The sequence below is a fragment of the Cinclus cinclus genome, chromosome Z (genome assembly GCF_963662255.1).
Source record: "Cinclus cinclus chromosome Z, bCinCin1.1, whole genome shotgun sequence".
NCBI classification, from domain to species: domain Eukaryota; kingdom Metazoa; phylum Chordata; class Aves; order Passeriformes; family Cinclidae; genus Cinclus; species Cinclus cinclus.
This window is the reverse complement of record NC_085084.1, coordinates 64446714-64469655: the sequence shown is the minus strand read 5'-3', so window position 1 is coordinate 64469655 and position 22942 is coordinate 64446714. Positions and strand designations below refer to the sequence as shown.

The following is a 22942-nucleotide window of genomic DNA, read 5'->3' as shown; positions in this document are numbered from 1 at the left end:
GTGTTTGCTTCTGCTGGAGGAGCTGTTATGCGCACAAGATTAATTGGATATAAAGGTTCAGGAGTTCCTGTGCATTTTTCCATGTGGTTGTCTATTGTTACTCCTCCACATACCTCCTTCCAGACTAACTGGCCATGAGAGATCACTTTGTCTAAGTGATCAAGAAATCAAATCATCTAAGAAATCAAAGCAGGCTCCTCAAATTAATTTAGTTAGATGAAAAGTGTGTTGAGAGCTTCCCTGGGCTAAGAACAAGTGTCCTTTGTATCAGAAAGCAGCATGAACAGTAAGCAGAGTAAAAAAGTTAACATACTAGACATACAGAAGAGCAGCAGTCTTGCAAGAGTAATATGAACTGAGCAAGAAACAAGTACTATAGAGTCAAAAAATCTTTTTAACTTGACTATATAACCATCATTTTAGATAGGCATGTGTAATTTAAAAAAAATCCCCAATTGTTTCAAGCCAGTGATTTATCACACAAGAATAGAAAAAGAATCCTTCTAAGGCAGTTCTTTTTTTAAAATTTTCAGTACTAGTTATTTGTACAGTCACAGGCTCAGTTTCAGCTTATTACAGTTAAGAATTTAAAATTTATATTAAATACTGCATACATACGGAATGTACTACAGCTTGCCATGCCTAGGAACATAGTGCCATAATTCTGACCTCCAGGACTACCATCATGATGTGAGGGTATACATGGCAGTAGAAAAGCCTTCCCTTTTTCCCAAGCCAAGTTCCATTTTGATTTCTGTGTATTATCCTACACAGAACTATTGTCTTCTCTTCTCTACAATGCGTGGTACTCCTTCACATGCAGCAGTCTCCCTCTCTTCTGCCCATTCCTGTTACTCATGAAGGCCCCTTCATAGGATTAAGTAAACAGACTTCGCAAACATGAGCTTTAAGTACACTTTATACTCTAACACTACTTAATGCTTGTTATAAAAGGGCACATCAGATGGGCCTATTGTTTCAGTATTTCAGTACTGTTTAAAGGAGTACAGCCATCATGATTCTCACCACAGGAGTAACATCTTTTACAGCATCATTTTAGAAGTAGGCAAGATCAGCACAGTACAAAACTCCTCCCCCTTTAGTAGTCCCAGAGGTCAATCTGATGCACATATAGAAATGACTTGGACTTGGGGATTTTAATAAACCACCTATTCAGTGTATTAATTTTCAGAGGAGTAACTATACATAAACGCTATGTTCCAAGTTATGTGCAAGAGATCTGTTTACCAGATATATTTTTGTTTGCAAACACACACAAAGAGTTTTCTGTCTTCTATTCAAGCAGAAGAGTTACAATGGTGCTTTTGCTACTAACTATGGTATGCATTTGGGGGTTATATATCATTCCAATTCAGATGACTTCTTGAAGTCAGGAATGTTCTTCAGTGCTGCCACTCAAATATCTGCTCCGGATATGATTTCTCAGTTGCTCTATGAGCTCAGGATTCTGCTGCTGTATCTGCTGCGCAAACTGCTGCCCCCTGTGTTGAACAGTTTTAAGTGAAATCAGCAAGCAAAAGCATCATTTGTAAGAAAACAGGATATCTCAATATAGCTGAAAGGTGCATTACATTAAAATTAAGATTAAAGATATCTTGATTTACTGTTAAGGTATTTGTAGTATTATGAATTTATCTGGTTAAAATGTCTCCAAACAGGATTATCATAAATTTATTTTCATTCTTTAGTACTATTACTTCTACTTGATAACACGGAGGAGGAAAATACCACCTTATAAAGTATATTACCTTTTATGGTAAAACAACACATCTGCTCTAATGATTTATTCCCTTCTTTTTACGAGAATCCACTCTAATTGTTTGAAGTAACTACTCTTAGAGTTGGTGTGCAACTTTATGTTAAAGGTTCCAGAAGTACATTATGCAGCTGCTAACTTGTACTTGTGAATGAGATGTCACTAGAGTTGAAAGCAAGCATACTATCACATTTATATCTTGCATGACTGAAGTAATAACAGATCTTGCATCTGTAACAGTTGTAGCTTAAGAGTTAAATTAATTGGGGAGAGCAATTCAATAGGTAAGAGAAGTATAACATTTGTTTACTAATAAAAGAAACAAGTAAAAAAAATTATTTCACGAGAAGCCTAGCTTGTTCTCTCTGTTACTTCTACATTTTGTGAAAGTAGCTAACTGTCAAGACTCCTTCAAACTACAGTGTAGGTTGAAGGAAAACCACATTTTTATAGATGTCTGTGTAGTACATATTTTTGTGAAAATAGCCCTGGATTTTTGCAGTTTCATCACATTTCTGTCTGTGATGTAAATCATTAATGCCCAGAAGAGGTAAAACTTAAATAGTTTGGAATTGGCTAGAATGCTGAAATCAAGTGAAATTATATGCCCTATAAGAGATCTTGGCATATATGCAAATGGCATATTTTTGTGCAGACTCTTCCAGATGGATACCATCATTATAGTAAAAAAGCCTTGGGTCCTGGTCTTTGTAAAGGTATTCTTTGTTATCCTGAGTTCTCTGAAACATTCCTCATCTAAGTGGAGGGATGCCAGAGCAGAAATTGGTTTGACTTGTGCTAAGTAAATTTGTAGCTTTCCTAACTAGTATTTGAGATACTTGGTAGTAAATTTATCCACACAATTTGAAAGCACACGTAGGAGTACTTAAAAGATTTAAAGGAATGTTTTTAGTAAGTGGCATTAGAAAATAACAACATAGGAGAACCAGAAAGTGGAGCTGAGCACACAGCAGTTCAGTCATTCAGTTGCTAAAAGTATATGGAGCAAACAAACAAAATTCTGGAAAATAAGTCTTCGAGTTCTTGGCTTTAATAAGAAACAGTGGAAATGGACAACAGTATAACTCACTTGACACAGCACCCTTTTAAATAGATGCTGCACTGTCCTCCTACTACAAATATGACAGTTAAAACCATGAAGTTCTTACTTACGCATGGATCAGGCTGGACAAATCTGAAAGGCCACCAACCCCAGCAGCAGGGCCACCGATGGCATTTGACATCATCCCTGACATCCTGGAACAGTTAGCACAGTGTTGGTATTGGGGTGTGCAGGGACCTTTACTATAAGCAATAAGACCCAGTTATTTTTTGAATTGCTGAGAGGAATTAAGTTGCAAGAAGAAGAAACTACACTTTTACAGTAAGCAAAATAAAATTTTCAGTAATATATCTGCATTTCAAAAATAAAGCTGTAAGTACTGTACATCGTTTATTAATTCAAACATCTACAAACATTTGTTTTAATAGTACCCCATTTTAATACTTACAGTTGTTGAATTTGAGGATTTTGCATTAAGCTTGCTGCCTAGAATAGACAACATACAGTTGAAATTATAAAATGTTTACTATTTGGCTATCACTGAGAAAAACATGGGGGAAAACCCACATGCTGCATTCTGTTTTATAACTAAATTAAGTTTACATGCAGAGCAAAAACAATCATTGAAGCAATGTATTTCATGGAAATGAAGCTGATATACTTTGTTGTGTGTTAAAGAAAAAATAGTGGTTACAGATTCAGACATGAAAAAATATGACAAGTCATTCAACATAAAAAACCCCGTACCAGAAAACTGAGCAAACAAATGAAACATTGAAGAATTGCAAGGAAAAATGTTTTCTACTGGACTTTTTGGACCAAAGTCTGCATTTTGTTGCTTCTCAGCCTGGATAAATTCATTTTGCAACTATTATTAGTACCAGGTATTAAGAGTTAAGATTATGGCCACAAAAAAATTGGGATCAAATGGGAGTGTGGACTTACTTTGTAGCATGGTTTTGTGGGAACATGTATCTTCTCTGGTAACTGCATATCTTCTTACTTTGTAGTAAGCATGAGGCTATTTAAATTTCTCATTCATTAGATATGTTTAAAATTATATTGCATTTACCATACTGTAAGGGTGTCTGTGGACTGATACTATAGAAAAAACCATGTGATTTTTTTCAACATTAGTAATGCAATTCCTAAGGGAATCAGTGTCTGTATGAATGTACCACGAGTAGACAAAACACAGTATGTGGTTCTTAACTCTCTTATTAAAGATATTACAAAAATCAGGTATATCCAATATTTATTGTATTCATTAAGATATCAACATATATAGATAACTCAAAAGTAAATCAACATTTTTCTTTAGTTAATAGTTAGATATAAAATGTCACATGAAGGTCAGTTCTGTGCTCAATATAGGGTTAGTTTCTTCCATCAGTAATAAGCCTTAGTTTAGGGGCCAGAAACTTCAGCTACAAGCAATTTCCTCAAGGTCAGACAGTGAGGCAATTTTTTCACCTTAACAAAAAACAACTACACCTTGGGAAAATAACTCTGTTATTCCTGGATAAATGCCCTGTGTTCTATCTACTTCACCAGGTATCTTCAGGAAACAATGTAAAAGATCCTTTCCCCAAAGCCAGCTCCATACATCATTGATTCTGAACAGACACAGGTTGTCTTAAGTACACATGTGGCCAGTGAAGTAGCACACAGAGCTCCAGTGCTATTTAATCATGAATGCCATCAGAAAACTTGTTCCCTCCTTCCTTGCTTACTGTCTCTGTTATTTGGATCATGTTATCAAACCAGATGTATGGATCTCCTTTGAATGCAGCACACTTCCACACAAAAGCACTGGTTGAAATGTGCTGTTTCAGTGAAGTTAGCAGACAGCTTGTAAAGTTTTAACTGCTTTTTAAAAGGAAGTAAGTATAAAAAAAAAAACACAAAAAACAAACCCTAGTTTGTTTTGGTTTTTTTTCATTTCTTTTTCTCCAAATTCCATTCTACAAAGTTAATTAATTACATTTAGCTAAGAAAGCCATTTGGAAAAAAGAAAATACCAAGGGAGAAATACACAATTCGTTATTGTACAGAACATAAAAGAATGCACTATATGCTATTTATATTAATTTTTTTAACTCTTAAGGTTATTAGGGATAATTTGGAGGAAAAAGAACAGAAAGGTCCCTTGGGTAGTTCTCCTAGAGGAGTTACTTTAGTCCCTGTATCATTGTTAATTACTCTGTGGAGAATTGAAGATATTTTCATCATGCTGTTGACAAGAGCTTTACTGTCATATCATACATAAAACCAGCATAGCTGACCTATGTGTGTTGTTTTCTATACGTAATGGAGAATCAGATGGAAATAAGAGGCATTATTGGAGATACTGCTTCACTTCTTGTTGCAAGTGTAAAATGATGCAAAAAAACTGAAATTCAGTGCAATAAAACCATTGCTATAATAATAATAATTAAAATTGCTTGTTACTGAACAACAGTTGTTCCCAAAATTTCATTTTTTAAATGGGATAATGCAAACCTTGATATATACTCACCATACTAATGAAGGCAGGATTGTTTATCAAGCTTGCCATGTCAAAACTCAGTCCAGTTCCAGTCTACAAACAAATTGCAATTGAAGCTAAGTTTCCTACAAAATCCCAGTTAAAACTATTGTAAATAAATAGATACAAAGCAAACTTACAGGACTGGACACATCTCTTAGTTTCTGTTCTGCTATTTTCAAATTTGACTTGTAAGAGTCATTCTCTGGATCAAGATCAAGTGCTTTTTGATAACTGGTAACTGCTTCTTGAAATTTATTCACTGAGGTCAGAGCCAACCTAATGTGAAAAAAATAAATCCTGGTTAGAACATAAATGATCATCAAAAGCTCATGATACATTTTCTGTTCCAAGTAAAACAGTATCTCACAACTGATTTTTAGCTTGACCACTTAATTAAAACAGGTTATGCTATTGTGGTACTACTGTTTTATGTAAACACTTGTTCTTGCAGAAAATGGGGATCCCTCAGAAACACATCTTCCATTGGCTATTTCATATATATGCAAGTTTCATTAAAAACTCCTTGGTATCATCAAGTGACTTAGTCACTTTAAGAGCACAAGCTGGATGCAGCATCTGTGACTCTTTGCGTAAGCTCTAAGTGATTTTTCCAGTTCTTTTGACCCAAGAGATTATTTAGAAACTTACATGAGTAAGTAGGCCAAAGATACTCTTAATATGAGTTATTCAGTGTTAAGAAACTGGACCTACAAATACATTATTCATTTATAATATATATTTAAAAACATACACTTTCAATATAATAATTACTATATTAAGTATTTGAATATTGAATGTTTGATTATTATATTGCTGTCTTTTTATACATTTATATAAAATTATTTTCATTATTATTATTATTTTAAAATACTGGACCTACAAGTTTCAGCATAATCAATTTTTGTCTCAGAATCAATGTTAAGGTTCTCCTTTCAGATCTTATACTTGAACAACTTGACAAATAGGTTATACAGCATAGTAGTAATATCTGTAAAATGCCGTAAAAAACCCTTGTATCAGGGAAGCCTATCTAATGTTTTGAAAAAGACTCTTCTCCAGCAGTCCATGAGAGCACAGGACAGACATTCTCCTTCTAAGCAGTATTTGTTTTCAAATTGTATGAGTTACTATATTTAAAATACCATCTTTTTTGAACTATTCCAGAAGTCCATCTGGTTGCAGTTCCACTTCTATCTGCTACTGTGTTTTCAGTTTATACTGGCCAAAAAACTAAGCTGATCTTTTGTACATTTTGTAAAATACTTGTTTAATTCAGCTATCTAGTACTTCAGTTTACCTTCTGATGCTGAGCTATACAGCCCAGGTTGATAAACCTGTGCTTATGCCCACTAACAGACCTTGGTCTTTCATCTGATGCAAACAAGTTCAGTGTTTTAGATACATCCATGATTGTCATCACTCTCAGTAAGAGCATGAAACTCCAGGACTTTCCAATATTGCTCCTGGAGGAACCCACACACTATTAGTGTTTTCTCTTTTAACTCATTTACCCTCATAAAAAACAGTCTCCCTTTTGGCCCATTAACTTGGCAAAATAGTTTCTGACCAGACATGAAATGCAATCCATTATTTCTGTGATGCAATAGTGCTTTTTGCAGAAAAAATATTTTACAGACAAAGTTTCTTGGAGCACCGTACAAGTCAGAACAGCAGACCATTTCTTTCCTCACACCTCCTACCTAGACTAGTGGTCTTTCACGATGATGCTGGAAATACCACTTTTAACTAACATTCCCATTTTAATATGGATCCCATCTCTGTGTATTTTTGGCATTTCTGCATCTTTCTGTGACACAAAGAATTTCTGTCAAATTCTGAGAAAAGCTTATATATCTCCATAATGCAGTCAGAGAGCACATCTTTTTCAAAAGGACTTTTTGTTGAGAAGGTGTTTTCTACACTGAGGGTGTGAGGATGGGATTTTCACTTACTACTAAACAAGCACAGTTCCTCATTCAGCCTATGCCAAATGTTTACTCATCTGCTGGGTTAAGCAATGGCTTGTAGCTCAAAATATGTCCTCTATTTAAACAACCAGACAATAAAATAAAGAGAAGCTTGGTTGCCTGAGAACAGTCCACTTCCAGTGTGTGTCAAAGAAACATTTGCCTTACACCCAGGACTCTAAAATGACCTCCAATCTCCAGTTAAATCAGCCTGTAGCATCCCTCCAAATCAGTGAAATCAAGGGAGCTTGGATTGTGCTATATGAAGAAACAATCTAAGGAGAGGTAAATGAAACAAAACCAATTCAACCTAAAATTTCAAAATAAATTCATCATTTCAGAAGCTACTTAGTCTAGGTTGGTTTTAGTAAAATTAATTGTATCATGTAAAGTTTTTAAGTGATAGAATTCCACCACATTTTATCTTAAATGTCCCCTGCATGGTTCTGTCCCAGGCCAACAAGAATTATCACAGACAGTTTCAGGGCATGGTTCAGAATTTTACATAGACCAATGCAGATTAGCAATAGGCTGTCTGGATGTGGCCACTCCATACTGCAAACTAAATTTTAATAACATGGACATGAGCCATTTTGTGCCAACAGACTCAACAAACAATCCCAAGCATTTTTCAATTTACTGGTATAAATATAACAAAACCCATACCCATATGTAGCATTAAGTCCACTACCACAATGCGCTTGATTGTTGAAAATGCAAAGCTTCACATCTTGGAGGAATGGCACTTCACTCAAACCAACAACCTGTTAGAGCATTCCTGATATTGTTTTCAGGCACCACTTAAAACCACCCTCAAGAGGCTTTTAATCTCTTAGACATTCCTGAGAACGAATGTCTAATATTCAAAGAGACATAGTTTATTCTTCCTAAAATAATCTGCTTCCAAAGAGCTATTGAACAGAAAAATTAAGACATTATTCCTGCTAGTGTGAAGCCCCAGTGCTGTCCTCTACTGTTCTCATTAACAGATTCAGTGTTCCAACAGTAGAATTTTGACTACTTGTAACTAGTTAGGAGGTAGAAAAAAATCCCATCATTATTTCCTAAACTAAATCCAACAAGTTGATGAATTGAAAGAAAAAACTGTGAACGGATAAGATCTGATGAAAATGCTGATACCAACCACATAAAAAGAGCTGACAGTCTGCTAGGGTCATCTTCAAAAAATTGCTATACTTACACAACAACAGTGTTCTGTATGTGAATAAGACAAGCTATTTTGTTATTTCAGAATATCGTATTTCAGAAAATCTATGGTGATGTAAACACGGGTCTTCAGCTACTCAGATTTCTATTAGCTTACCCCATTCTTCCATATGCTTTGCTGTACTTTGGATCTATTGCGATGGCACTCTCACAGTCCTTTATTGCTTCCCTAAAGTTGTTGAGCTTACTTTGAGCAGCAGCCCTAAGAGAGAGATGGTAAGGAATTGAACCTTTGTCAAAAAAAAAAACCAAACAAACAACCAAAAACCACAAAAAAACCCCAAAACCAAACAAACCCAAAAGAAAACAAAACAACCAAACCCCAAGCCTAGATATTCATATGTTTGTGACTTATTTAGTCCTTCTGACTTCTCATTTGCTGTTTAGGCTATGCTTAACTAGGACAAGCAAATGTTATGAGTTAATAAGTAATGTGCATTACTAGACTGCAGTTTCGAAGAAAGAACATTCACTCACCTCTGAGGACACAAAGGACAAATAATTCTAAGGAACTGTCTAAGATACAGCATATGACTATGCACAAGATAAATCATAAAACCTATTACAAGATACGAAACTGTCAAATAGTAGTTTATATAAAAATCACTGTTTATGAGAAATACAATTGATGTTTTTCAGTAAGTACCGTTTTACAGCCATTCAAAGGAATGCTGTGAGTTTTCCCTGCTCAGGTTTTTAAAAGTCAACTCAGGCTTGTAGGTAAATCATAATAACATTTCTTAATAACCTCTGCATTACTAAATTATAGTTGCATATCTGTACTGGAGAAGTAATAAATGTTGCAGATATTAAGACAATAAGATTAAAGACCAAATTAAAAAGGACATTGAAACACACAATAGTCAAAACTTCACCAGTTTGGAAGGTGTCAAACCACTCTCATTTATTCTTCCTTGGTTAAGAAAACATAGTAGAAATTCCAGTATTTTCATTGCATAAAGCATGTATCTTTTTTATTAACAATCCTTTCTCCTGTGACTAGCTCCAAATTGCATGGGTTTTTCTGAGTTTGATTAAAATGTCTTCTGAATGGTACTACTTATCTATTTTGGGCTGCTTAACAGTTATCCAACTCCACAGATGCCACTGAAGAGTTATAAATAAAAGCTAGGGGCTATGCTTGTTCTCACATGTGTTTGAATAGAAAACATTTTTCCACGTTCACAAGAAGATTTACATGGCCGTCTAAAATTCTGAGGACCTATCAGCCCACCTTTTTTTGCACTGCTGTGAATAAAAGCAGCATGTCCCCATGGCTCCCAAACAAGCTTAAGATAAGGTATATACTTACTGAAATACTCTTCTCAATCCACAAAGCTCTAAACAACTCTTGTTTTCTTTTAAATAATTACATACAATTCTGCTCTTGCTAGTTACAACTTTGACATTTAAGTCCCTACTGAGGAAACTTTCAGTGATTTTGGGAAGCTTTAGAATCTGATCTGGTATTTCCATTTAATACATAAAGTGACTTGTGATCAGTTTTCACAAGGAATATAGATGACTTATACTTTTGAACTGTCACCCTAAATATGTAAAATGTTAGCAAACCACATAATTTCCCTTCTCTTTAAACTTGCTTTTAAAGACTAAATCTTTCATTTATTACAAATTAAACTCTGGAGCAATGGATTCAGAGCTTCAAAAATAGCATAATCCAGTGGGTACTGTGCCACAAGGCCAGACTGACAGCACCTAATAGATCCTTTGTCCTTAAATTAATAATGGAGGCACTCTAGAGGTGGGCTCATTCCAATAAGGCCTAAAGTTGAGACTGCCTTTGCTCTTGGGCTGGTCTTTCAGGCAGTGTTCTGCAAGAGCAGACAGCTGTGACTAGGTTAACATGCCCTTCCCTTACCTGCTGCCAAATCACTGTCTTCTTCATTTGTGATGGTAAAGACCAGATTAGATAAGAAAACTGTAACAGCAGCACTGTTATTTTTCAACAGGTCACACATGAAAATACTGAGTATTTACAAAATGCTTGAAATCTCCAAAATGGTATTCCTGTATTGATGATTTTTTTTTGCCAGAAGTAGCTAGTACTCCAGAGATAGAAGAGCTGAGTCACTAGAACACCAGAGAAAAAGGCTTTTACTACACTCTTCAGGCTAGAAATCATAGCCTACATTATGATTTAATACAGAAAACCTGACGCACACAATACCTGATCTGAAGAGTTGTAAGTAATTTTAAAGCCCATTTTAACCAATATAGATAGGCTGAATGAGCTCACTTTCACTCTTAGTTTTACAAATCTAACAAGAGATTTCTAAATAGTGGGGTTTCTAGCCACATTTTACTTGGACCTACTTCACAATTTATTTTTAAAATAATGTTAACAAAGTCCAGGAATGAAAGGTGTGTATCATTTTGGTTTTACCTGTTGCAGTAATAGACTGCATTGTTTGGATCCAGTTCTATAGCCCGAGTGTAACAATCCACTGCAGCACCATAATTTTCTTCCTTCATGTGATTATTACCTGAAATAAATTATAGAAAGCTCTTAAGTAATTAGATGAGACCGCTCCATATGAAAGAAACAGCATAGCTACCTTATAGTCATAACTGAGTTATGACTGAAGTTTTTTGAGATACATTATTTTAAAACAGGAAAGTAATGGAATAATGCAAAAAAAAAATCTATGTCTGTGAAGTTTATTGTGTACATTGCAGTACATCACAGAAACCTTCTCTTCATCTTGGTATTTCAGATTTTCCACCTAGTTTCCACTGTTAAGGAAAGACCACCTTACTGAGAAGTGTCATTTTAACTGCAGTTCAGCTCTGGCATAGATTCACCAGTCTTAACTATCTTTGTAAGCCCAATATGCTATGTTAATTTTTTAATCTCATTTTCTTGTACGTCCAAACAACTTGTTTGTAACTACCTAAATAACACCAAAAAACAAAAAACCAACTATGCACATAAGCCCCATTTTTGTGATACTACATAATTAACTCATTAGGATAATGAAACATATGTATAGCATAAGCAATCTAAAAGGATTTAGAAGTAAAATTTCTCACCAAGGAAGCTTAGAACTTCTCCTCTGTAACAAAGTTTCATATTTCATACCTTTTAAGTCCAGTGGAAAAAAAAATCCAGAAACATTTATGGAAATTCTCTATGGACAGAAAATTCCAGACTAAGGTCTTTCAAAGCAAAAGACACCTTACACATTCTTTTGTCCCCAAAACAAGGTTATCCTGGTAGTTTCTCTTTCCTGATGACACAGTAGTAAAAAACCCTAGTTCAGAGTGCCCAAACTTGTCTGTGGTCCTGCTACTATCAGTTTTTGGCCAGCAATATCCTACAGAAACCTTGATTTCCTAAAAATGTCAAGAAATAAACAGGAAAATTATAGACTTCCACTGACTTCTTGTATTTCAGCCAAATATTTAAACCTTCTCCTAAAATAAACAATTCAAGGGATAGGTCAATAAGTTACTACTGATGAAGGTAACTGCGTAAGCAAAGCCTAGAAAAGTTCAGTCAGTGCAACACGATCTCAGAGAAATCAAGACTGTGGAGCAAGTCCTCAGTGCTTACACTAACTGAAACAACTGCACTTGCATTTATTTGTGAACACAGAGAGCTGAGTGAACAAAAGTAATGAAGATTTAAGTAACGAAGTATCAAAGTAGTACAAAAATTACATCCTCTAATACTGCTATATTAGGCTATAATTACAGTAAGCAGTCCCTTCCAGTGAGAAGTCAAACTGTACTTGCATGTATACCTTCAAAATACACACAGAATGTAACAGTATCTTTCTTGTTTCTAGAGGCCCACTGTTTATGCAGCTTTCCTTTGTTCTAAGTTAAAGATCTGTACACTAAGCTATGTCAGACAAAAAAGCTTTGCAAGTAAGCTGCAGTGCAGCAGTTAGTGTTCCTTTAAAACAAAAATGCCATCAATGACTATCAGCATTAGAATTTCTGATAGTGGTCTGAATATGACCCAGGGTACAAGGCTAAGTTGGAGATAGTATCAGTGCATACTCTTCTTGTTATCTCTCACTCCAGCTGCAACCTTGCTAAAGGAAAACAGAAAAAGAGCTAGATCTACTAATTCAGCTGAGATAAGGAAAAGCAGCTCTATTACTTTATTTTAATATTCTATTTTATATTTTCTAATAATATTCTATTTTAATGCAAAACCCTTAAGACAAAAAAATACATAAATTATTATACTTTTGAACATGTGTCCTCTATACTGAAAATACTACCAATTGTTATAATTATGATGTGGTAATAAAACACAGATCATCTTATGATCAGGCCACCATTACACTACACAAACCTCCACATAATCTGTGCTCTTACACATCTACATGAAGCCCAAGTGTCAAATTATATACAAGGTTAGGACAGTAAATTCAAATATTGAGTAGTCTGAAGGATATATTACTTCCTGGTTACCAAGAAAGAAAATTCAGTTCCCTGATTTTGTTTTGCCATTCATTAGCCAATTTCTACAAAAATTAGAGCTGATTTGAGACCAGAAGAGGAGCAAGCTGGTGGCCACAAAGATGAGGGAAGTCATTCCATTGGTAAGGGCATACACATAGAAATGAGGAAATCAGTTATAGAATTATGATATTATAGAAGATACACATCAAATAGACTTCCCCAAGTTACCTAATTTATTTCCTAATTTGGGCTAGAAAATAGTCATAACTGAAAAGCACGATAGTAGTGATAGATAATATGTGTGTGAACATGGGGAAGATCAAAACAACAGAGAAAGCAGGAAACAAAGTTTTAATTTTATTACGGGAAATTACCAAAAGCATTTCAAACAGTTCAGAACTGCTTACTAATGCCCATGACAGATGACACTAATTGGTCTTTTGTTAAAGTTTAGACCCTTCCAAGTTTTTTCAGTAGAGCTGTGGAATTACTTTGGTAAAACCACACACAGAGACTAACACATAGGACACATTGATTTCATTTCCTCAGTCCATATTTCACAGACCCTTGTGGACTCAAAGATAGCAAGACTGGAGTCACAGATTTAAAACCGCTATAACACCCACACCTGCAAAGTGCTGACTATTCCTATAGTTCAATAACCATACTGAGAGCTATTCTTTACTTTCCATGAACTGGCAATAACAGCTGAACAAAAAGCCAGCATGCACAGCAGGTAGGTTACAAATGACTAACACATTTTCACTTGTGACCTAACCGTGTTTGAGCCCTCATCCTCAGAATTAAAGAATTAACAACTCCAACAACTAGGAAAACTTTTACTTTCAGAGTTGGTAGTGGACTGCATTTATGATTACAGATAACCAGTTTTAATGTAAGAGAGACATGCAGTCCATTTTAAAAAATAGTAGAACTTCTTCCATATTATTATGGAAATTTTGAGAGGATTACATCTTCCTTGCAATTAGAAGTTTACTTGTATTTCCTATAAAACTCAACTACCTGAAAATCTAACAGCTCAAACAATGTAATTCATAAAGCATCAATTCATAACAATTCTTAATAGTATCAGTGCTACATGCTTTTTTCCATTCCCCTCCCCTTCTTTTTGAGGGGAAATAACATGGATTCCTTCTTCAGCAGCCTTAGTGACTTCTATGGTACAGCTGCTTTTCCTCACAGAACAGCAATAACAGCTGCCAAAGGGAAAATAAACAACTGGCTTGTCTGCAATTTTTATAAAGCACACAAATAATTTCACATATGTGAAATATTAACACTAGTAAGTTCACAGTTTTTCCATTGGCCTCTGTTGGGTCAGTGTTTCACATCACATACCCATTTCAATAAAAGTAGAAACTTGTATAACAATTTCATGTGCAAATGGCCAAACAATAGCTGTTCATTTTCTAAAGTTTCTGCTACTAAGGAATGTTTCCAGCTTTACATGTTATCCCTTAGATTTTAAGCAAATTCCAGAGCCAGGAAGAGAATAAACATTATTTCCTTTGCTCCTGTGTGGAACAAATCACCTAGCCCTTTTACAACATAGCAATCACTGGAGAATCTGTAAGCTGAACTTGTTTTGTGCAGTGTGTGGTACCCAGCTGCTATACTGTCACTACCCACAGTAATGCAGAAATATAATAAGAGCATAAGGTAATTTATTTCTATTTTTATTACAAACCTTCATCCTTCAGTTGGTCAGCCTTTACAATGCTTTCTGGTAAAGAACGTGAGAGAGGCAGCATGTCATTCTGTATGGGAAAAAACCCAAGATTTTTTCCTTTAATATATAAGCCCTGATTTTATCAAAAACTTTCAGAAAGAAGTGAGAAGCATCAGCAAACTATGAATGACCTCAGGCACATCAGGCATCTATCTCTTGGAATTGAAAAATGCTTAAATGAAGAATAAAAAGCTTCAAGTGAAAATGAGGCATCCACTCTTTAGCAATTTTCTATATGGAATTTTCCTTGTCTAGCTGAAATTAATTCCTCCCACTGCCCCCAAAGATTCACATTATGCTAGCTTTTATGGAAATGTAGGTTTTTTTCATATTTTCCTTAAGTTTTCACATCATTTTGACGTATATAGCACTTTAATATTGTGCATACAATATTAAACCTTACCACATATTAGCAGAGTAACTCTAGAATCTAAATTAAGTTCTTACCTTTTGAATAGAATTTGTGAACATTTCTATCAAATGCTGTGAGGACGCAAGATGAGTATCTTCCAGGGTAATCTTAAACACAGTCTCCAGACACTGAATTGCAACTTACAGGGAAAAAAAATTAATAACATAATAACAGAAACATAATTTCACTAATTTATTTATATAGCTGTGACTCACTTCCTTATTCAACTACTAAAAGCAGCTCTTTAGAACATATCAAAAAATAAAGAGAGGCTACCTGATCCCCACAGAATTAGCTTGCTGAAAATGATCTGAGATACACAATGCACACAGAGTTTGGCTATTACATTTAAACCAATTTAAAATATAATTTCAATTCTTTCAGTCTTTTAAAGTATTTTATATATGTAAAAATACAGTGATTTATATAAAAATACCACAACTCATAGTACAACTATGTGTGTCCATGTGTCACACACCCCACCTCAAAGTATACAACTTGCATTTATTTGTGTGTCATAACAGCTGGAATAAAATGGCTCATCTTTATTGTACAGAAAAAAGGCAAGATACTTATTCCTCTTACCTTTGGAATAAAAAATATTTATTTGAAGACACTATTAATCAAATGCTGTATTAATCACAAAACTTTATCCTTTAAAAAATGTATCTGCAATAGCCTTTTACATGTTCTTTGTGTAAGGATTATATGGCCTTCCCAAACCTGCTATAATTCAAATACACCCACAGTAAACCTAAAGATGTAGGATTTTTATCCCTATCTGAAGTTTTAAATATGCTCATATATTTAGACAAAAGAAGATCAGTGGCAATCACTATATATATCACAATTCTGTCTATATACATACATATATATATGTACACAAACACAGTTACACTATTGCAAATTATATCATTATTTTCCCTATGATCCTAAGAACCTAGTACTATGTTTTTATGTTTTTATTCCGTATCATCTAAAAGTTTTAGACTGGACACACAGGAGGAACAAAGAAGTGTCTTTATAAAGCCTAGCTTGAACAGGAAATGAATGTTTTAACACAGATTATAGGCAACCAGGAGTATCTGAATTCAAATTAAGTATCAGTAAAAGCAGATTCTTAGTATTAAAACTTACCCTCAATTTAATGTTAAAATAATAAATATAAGTTGATTATTAGTTGTATTACAAGTTCTTATCTTTGTTACAGCTGCCAAGAAGTGGGGGGGGGGGCAGGAAAAAATTTGTAAAACGGATAATAAAACCTCTAAGATATAACTTTTATAATTTTTAAAAATATACATACAATATAAATTTCTAAGAAACAGTATAACATGACAAAGTTAAAGCTGATAACATGTAACAATTGAATACACTGCTAAATATGCATACAAGTTGCTCCTATAATCTGTGTATCAATTGACCAGGTCCTAAATCACCCAGTAAGAGCACTCGGGGATTTGGGTTAAACTTCTTTGTCTCCTGCTGTGTGAAAAACTTAATTCCTGTAAACACAGATTATGCTGAATTTTGAAATATATATAAACCCTTAATAGCACTTTTTGTTACCAGGCCAATTATAAAATCAGTGACATAACACGTATAATTTTTCCGTATGTGTCTTAATAGGAAGCTACTTGCAATTGTTTACTTACTAATTTTCCCTGCCAGTTTATTTTTATTGAAAGGCACTCCCTTTAATGAATGCCTCTCCTCATTTATAGTTTTGCATAAATTTAAAATACAGCCCCATCCCTTTTCTTTCTCAAGGTACCAAATCTGTGATATAGAAATGTTTCGCAAACTGCAGCAGTGCACATTATGTGTAAACAAAATTATTCTGACTATAGTATTATTAATACTCAGCATTTTCATCAAATAATTAGCTGGTGCTGTGAATTCTCATATTTCTCCTTTAGGTGGAAAATGGAATTTATAATCCTTCTATCTATCACAGATAAAATTAGGACATCTTATAGGATGAATCAATAGGTTAGAATAACCACTGGCTAAATGCATGCCAACAGTGGAAACCCACATAGAAATGGATATTGCTAAACAGAAACATCTTCGAATCAGAAACTATAATAAGCTGTGACAAGGTCAGTAACTAACCTGTTTTAGTGCTACACAAAAACATGACTCTGGTAAAGTCAAGAGTGGAAACTTTTTTTTTACCTGAAAAGTTTCTCAGGAGGCCAGACTGTCAGCACCTTGCTATCCCATTCATCAAAGTGAGGCACTGTCAAATGCTGCAAGCTCGATATTATCAAAGAAAGATTTGATGCGCCATGTGAGCTATTCACATAGGATTTTTCCTAGGTCTGATACCAAAAGCCAAAGTTACCTGCTTTCCAGGATTTTTCCTAGGTCTGATAGCAAAGGCCAAAGTTACCTACTCTCCCAATTAGCTCTACCTTCACCCACCTAGGTGGTGGCTGAAGCTTGAAGTGACAACTTTGAAAACCAGTAGAGATGCCCACTTCCCTGCAGAACAGCTGGGGCTCACACAGATACCCACTATCGGACAACACCAGTGCCTGAGCTCTGCTGGAAATCAGCTCTGTATTCCCAGTGCCACAAAGCGCCAGGACTTCTGCTGTCCAAACACAAGTTTGCATCACCAAGCAACACAAAGGCATCACAGCCAACATGCAGGCTGAACAATGAGCATTAACTGGGCTGCTGAGGTCCCCTTAGTACTTGTTGTCAGCTTGCTTCATCTTACACATAACCTTACCCATGTCAAGTATCACATGCGTACACTGCCTTCCTGTTTTGGAAACACTGCCTTAGAGAAATTAGTTGTGGTATATCAATCACAGAATTAATAAAAAAAAAATCACAGCCTTGTGCATGTTGTAGAGAGTTTTTGCTTTAATCCCACAGGAATAGGTGCTGTAGAAAAGAAGAAAGAACGAGAGAGTGACAGAGAGAAAAAAACTGCACCCTGTTAAGCAGTAAAGAGAAATAACTGCAATTTAAACACTGTCTAAAATATAACTTGGAAGAAGGGAAGTTTCTAGTTGATACTAAAGAGTTGAGCACTAACTACCAGGAATCTGTATGCTCTAGATGCTAGGGGAATATATTTCTCTAGCCTTCCTTCCAATTACTCTGCTGTCTCAAAATAAGTCATTTTTATTCATCAAGCAAGTACAAAATTCCTAAAGGAAATTTACACTCTGATGGACATTTCTATGTAATTCAAGCATGCATTCAAGTATGTAGGTTATCATTGAATATGAACACATCCTAGACTCTTACTTTATAAAAGCACTTTTTTTTTTATGATGTTCTATCTCTTTTTGTTGTTTTATGGGAAATGAGAACTGTTTGAATTACTTCTTGGCACAGTCACTTAATTATACAGTGTTTTGTCTTTTCATAGACACCAAGCAGGTACATAAGGTGCCAACAAAAACTATCAGTCAATTCTTTTCATCCCTTGTGTCTCCACCTAACATGAAACACTTCAGTGAACAAGACTTGGCTATTGCTACTCTACATGCACTAAAGATATTCTGCACAACTAAAATGAATCTATTTTTCAGAATGCCCACCTCTTATCCTCTAACACATAGCATATGGTACCATGCTTGCAGCAGAGCACAAATCTAAAAATAGGATTTCAGATCTGTATTAACATGGTAAATTTTGCATTGACTTTTAAGCATAACTGAAGTTTTGTAATATTTTTTGTTTAGAAAACTGAATCTTAAAATTGATTCTTTCATAGATACATTAGCTAAGGCTGTTCTAAGACATGTTATCAGGTCAGTTTTCAGCTGTAACCCAATGTTTACCAGCTTCATTATACAAATAAAAGTAAATCTCTTCATCTCATTATATATGATTTCCAAAAACATTGTTTTCTTTTATCAGATGATCATAATCATAATCTGACACAGGTTAAATTTATTGATGGCTGATGCTTCTCAAATGTACAAAACGCTCCAGATTCTGACATAAAACCAAATCTTTTGGCTTTTATTCCTTTGGGACTATCCTTTCAATATAATGACACAAAGCTTTCTTTCTTGTTTACTTTAGTGAACGACTGCACTGGACAACAAATAGATAATAGAAGGAAACAGACTCCATGTTTATCTTTTAATTTCTGCCTCTGAGAAGCAGGACTTTTTTTGCATATCAGCAAAATCTCTCCAGGTCTAAGGTTTCACAGAATTCAGTGATCAACTGCACTACTAGTCCTAGACTTCCCCTTCAAATTCCTCCTCTGGCTGATAGACACAATCAAAGACTGCTTGAAACACTAGAAAGATCCTTCTAAAAGATCCTATGAAAAACTGGAGTGTTAAGACTTAACTCTGAATTCTACATTCTGATGCCACCAGACATTAAGTCTCCAGGAATTAGGGAAAAGAAATAAGAGCAGTATGAAGGAGAACACAAATTCTGCAAGGTTACAAAGACCTAATGAGTATCTGTCAATAGAGAAATACAGAGTGAATATGTCTGCAGACAGATGAATTTTGGTGTATAACAGAAGCTAGACCATACTGAAAATATTCACTATCACATATTCATTGGAGCCCATACTCAAGAGAAAAAGAAATGTAAAGCATTTCTCTTCTTTTCTTAGAATGTCTTTTTCCTCACAAATAAAATAGAATCCTTGAAAGTAGGAAACAGTTCTTCTCATAAACCAAGACCAATATAGTAATTGTTTTACTTCTGCTATAACAAGCAGAGGTACTAACAGATATGAAGTGCAGAAAGAAAGCAAACATAAAAGAGAGAAAGAAGCAGCAGAAATCTGTGGTACACATACACAAGTCATTACCAGTGTCTGCATTATAGCATTGCTTAACTTAGAATCACAAAATTGTTCAGACTGGGAAAGACTTCTGCAACTGACGTGATTTACAGTGCCTGTTGCTCAAATTAAGGCACTACACATTTGTAGCATTATAATACTTTTTAAATGAGAGATGTCTTAAAAATAATAATCTCAGAAACATTATAATCATGATCTTATTTGCAGATAATACTTGGTGGCAGTTTCATTTACATCTCCAGTCTCTTTCTGTGATATACATTGAGCAATTTAACACATGTAGGTATTATATACATACACATGCATATATATATATATATATATATATATATATATATATATATATATATATATGTGTGTGTGTGTATATATATATACAAATATGAAAGAACCTTTGTTACTTACCTTCCAAGCTTTCTTGTTCATCTGGAGTAAAAGTATCCATCTGACTCTGTTCTCTCAAGAAATGGATGACTGCATAAACCAAGCGCTTGACTGATGACATGTTGAAATTGCTTTCTGTTATGTCTTAAAAACAAGAAAATCTCTTATTTTAGAAAGTATCCCTGTAGTATTATTTAGAAATCCCTATAGTATTCCAGCCTCCTAGTTACCTCCGTAAGAAGTACACACAACACAAAACCTAATCCTTCACCAGAAAGCCAAGTAACACAGTGCCTTGAAAAAAGTGGTGAATTTGCATGGATTAAGGAAAACTGCTACAATCATGTAGTCTAACTACCAGAAAAAAAAAAAAAAACAAACACATATTTCCTCCAATTCATTCCTGGAAGAAAAGTTCACCAAGGCTACAATAATTGAGTAACTTATTTTTTCATTTATACTTTTTCTAAAATGGTTTGCACTTTATTTACATATACACTTGCAAGTTGGAGCACATTGGTTTTGAAGTCAAAACCAATTAAAAAGCCACTGCAATAAATATAACGACATAAAGAAATATACTTCAGTAGAAGTTGTTTCATGATGTGCCTTGGTCTTACCCTTTTATCAAAGATGTTCTATGGTATGACACACACAGTGTTATCCTTTGATAAAAGATGTTCTACGGTGTGACATGCACAGTGTTATCCTTCAATAGAAGATGTTCTATGGTGTGACACAAGTGTTACCCTTTCATAAAAGGTGTTCTGTGGTGTGACACACTATTATCCTTAATAAAAGGTGTTCCATGATGTGACACGGTGTCATCCTTTCATAAAGGGTGTTCTCTAAGGTGACATGCTATTATCCTTTAATAAAAGGTGTTCTATGGTGTGACACAGTGTTATCCTTTCAAAAAAGGTGTTCGATGGTGTGACATGCTATTATCCTTTCATAAAAGGTGTTCGATGGTGTGACATGCTATTATCCTTTCATAAAAGGTGTTCGATGGTGTGACACGCTATTATCCTTTCATAAAAGGTGTTCGATGGTGTGACACAGTGCTGTCCTTTCATAAAGGGTGTTCGATGGTGTGATACGGTGCTCTGAGCAGTTTATTGTCACTTTGGACAAAGAAATGGAACACCGTGACCTCAGTGCATACTTGTGATTAGTGACACTACTGGCTCAGTCTGATTTCCATTCAGCATCAGCTGGGAGTTATATAACTTGGAGGACAATTTTAGTCATAACTTTCCAAGTTATTTTTTCCTTAAACCGTTTTGATTTAAAAAGGCACACACAACCTTATCCAGTTCTCCAAGCAAAGCGGGTTTAAAATGTACCATTAAATGAATGGCAAGATCAGGACCAGCTCTCACAACGTTATTTTCTCTCCACAACCCGCGAGCAAACCGGTGTGAGGCCAGACCCACACCAGGCAAATCCTGTCGTGGAGACGAGGAAAAGCCGGGAATGTCACCGGCAGGGGATGCACAGCCGAGGACAGCGGGGTCCCCTCTCTCTCCGCCCTCATGAGGGACAGCGCGGGTCCCACCGGCCGGGCCGCGCTGCCGCCCCACGCCCACCTCCCGATCCCTCCCCAGGCCCGGGTCCGCTCGCTCGGGCCCCAAGGACAACTCTGCACCAGCAGCGGCACGGGCCCCTCCCGGCACCGCCCGGGGCCCGGTCCGCTCCACCGGCCCCGAACTCCGCGGACCGGGGGCTGCGTGGAAGCGGAGCGCAGCCTTCCCACCCCTGCGGAGCTGCGCTCGCCAAGGGGACAGGCATCGCCCTTACCTGCGAGATGCGGCGAATCCGCGCTGTCTCCGGCTGCGAGACACCAGGGGCGCGGGGGCGGCAGAAGCGGATGGGCAGAAGCGGATGTGCAGGAGCGGGGCTGAGCGCTGCGCCCGCGGGCGGCGAGAAGGCGGCGCGGCAACTGGCCCGGGAGCAAAGCGGACTCCGTCTCCTCGTCTCCTCGTCTCCTCCTCTCCTCCCGTCTGCCGCTTGTCCTTCCTCCTCCGGTCTTTTCTCCTCCTTCGTTCCTCCTCCTCCTCCCCCGCCCCCGCCCCCCGCACCGCCCCCCATGCTGTGGCTGTACGCGGGCGCGGCTCTCAGGTAGGCGCGCAGGGCAGGTGGTGGAGCCGCGGGGCCCGGGGCGGGGGGGGCTGCCGGGCCGGCCTGGGAGCCGGGGGAGCCCGGGAAGCCCGGGAAGCCCGGAGCCGCCCGCGGCTGGCGGGAGGTTTGCGTTCCTCGCTCGAGGAGCCGGGCCTGATTCCCGGGCCGAGGAGGAGCTGCCGCGGGCGGACGGGGAGCGCTCCGGGCCAGGCCGGCAGTGGGGCAGGAAACCTGACTGCCCGTGGGGTTTATGGCCTCAGCTCCTGGAGCGATTCCCGCAGCCTGCCCTCCCTGCCGTGAGTTCCGTTATGCGCGGCTTCCAGGTGGGCAGGATGGGCGAGGCGAGGTCTCCTCTTGGTGCTCTATGCCCTGAGTGAGACCGACTGCCAGAGAAATTGGGCAGGAACACAATGGATTGAGGGATACGGCTGTAGCAGCGGGGCTCTGCAGCAGGGTGAGGCAGCACCAGCTGC

General features: G+C 36.8%; 2 protein-coding genes across 2 annotated transcripts in view; one reads left to right on the top strand and one right to left on the bottom strand.

The window, feature by feature from the left end:
- TRAPPC13 (trafficking protein particle complex subunit 13) overlaps window positions 1–21162 on the top strand; it is a 47043-nt gene extending 25881 nt beyond the window's left edge. The window contains exon 13 of the mRNA XM_062513069.1: window positions 19217–21162. Within this exon, the coding sequence (XP_062369053.1) occupies window positions 19217–19219 (3 nt within the window). The 3' untranslated portion in view covers window positions 19220–21162. The remainder of the gene's footprint in view (window positions 1–19216) is intronic.
- SGTB (small glutamine rich tetratricopeptide repeat co-chaperone beta) lies at window positions 1370–22439 on the bottom strand. Its single transcript, XM_062513070.1, is given in 14 exon segments — window positions 1370–1502; window positions 2951–3034; window positions 3289–3326; window positions 5359–5421; window positions 5508–5646; window positions 8662–8766; window positions 10969–11068; window positions 14710–14779; window positions 15199–15302; window positions 20370–20492; window position 21098; window positions 22149–22278; window positions 22280–22350; window positions 22353–22439. Coding segments are annotated over 14 exon segments (1227 nt in total). The 3' UTR covers window positions 1370–1390.
- Between the last annotated feature and the right edge of the window lie 503 nt (window positions 22440–22942).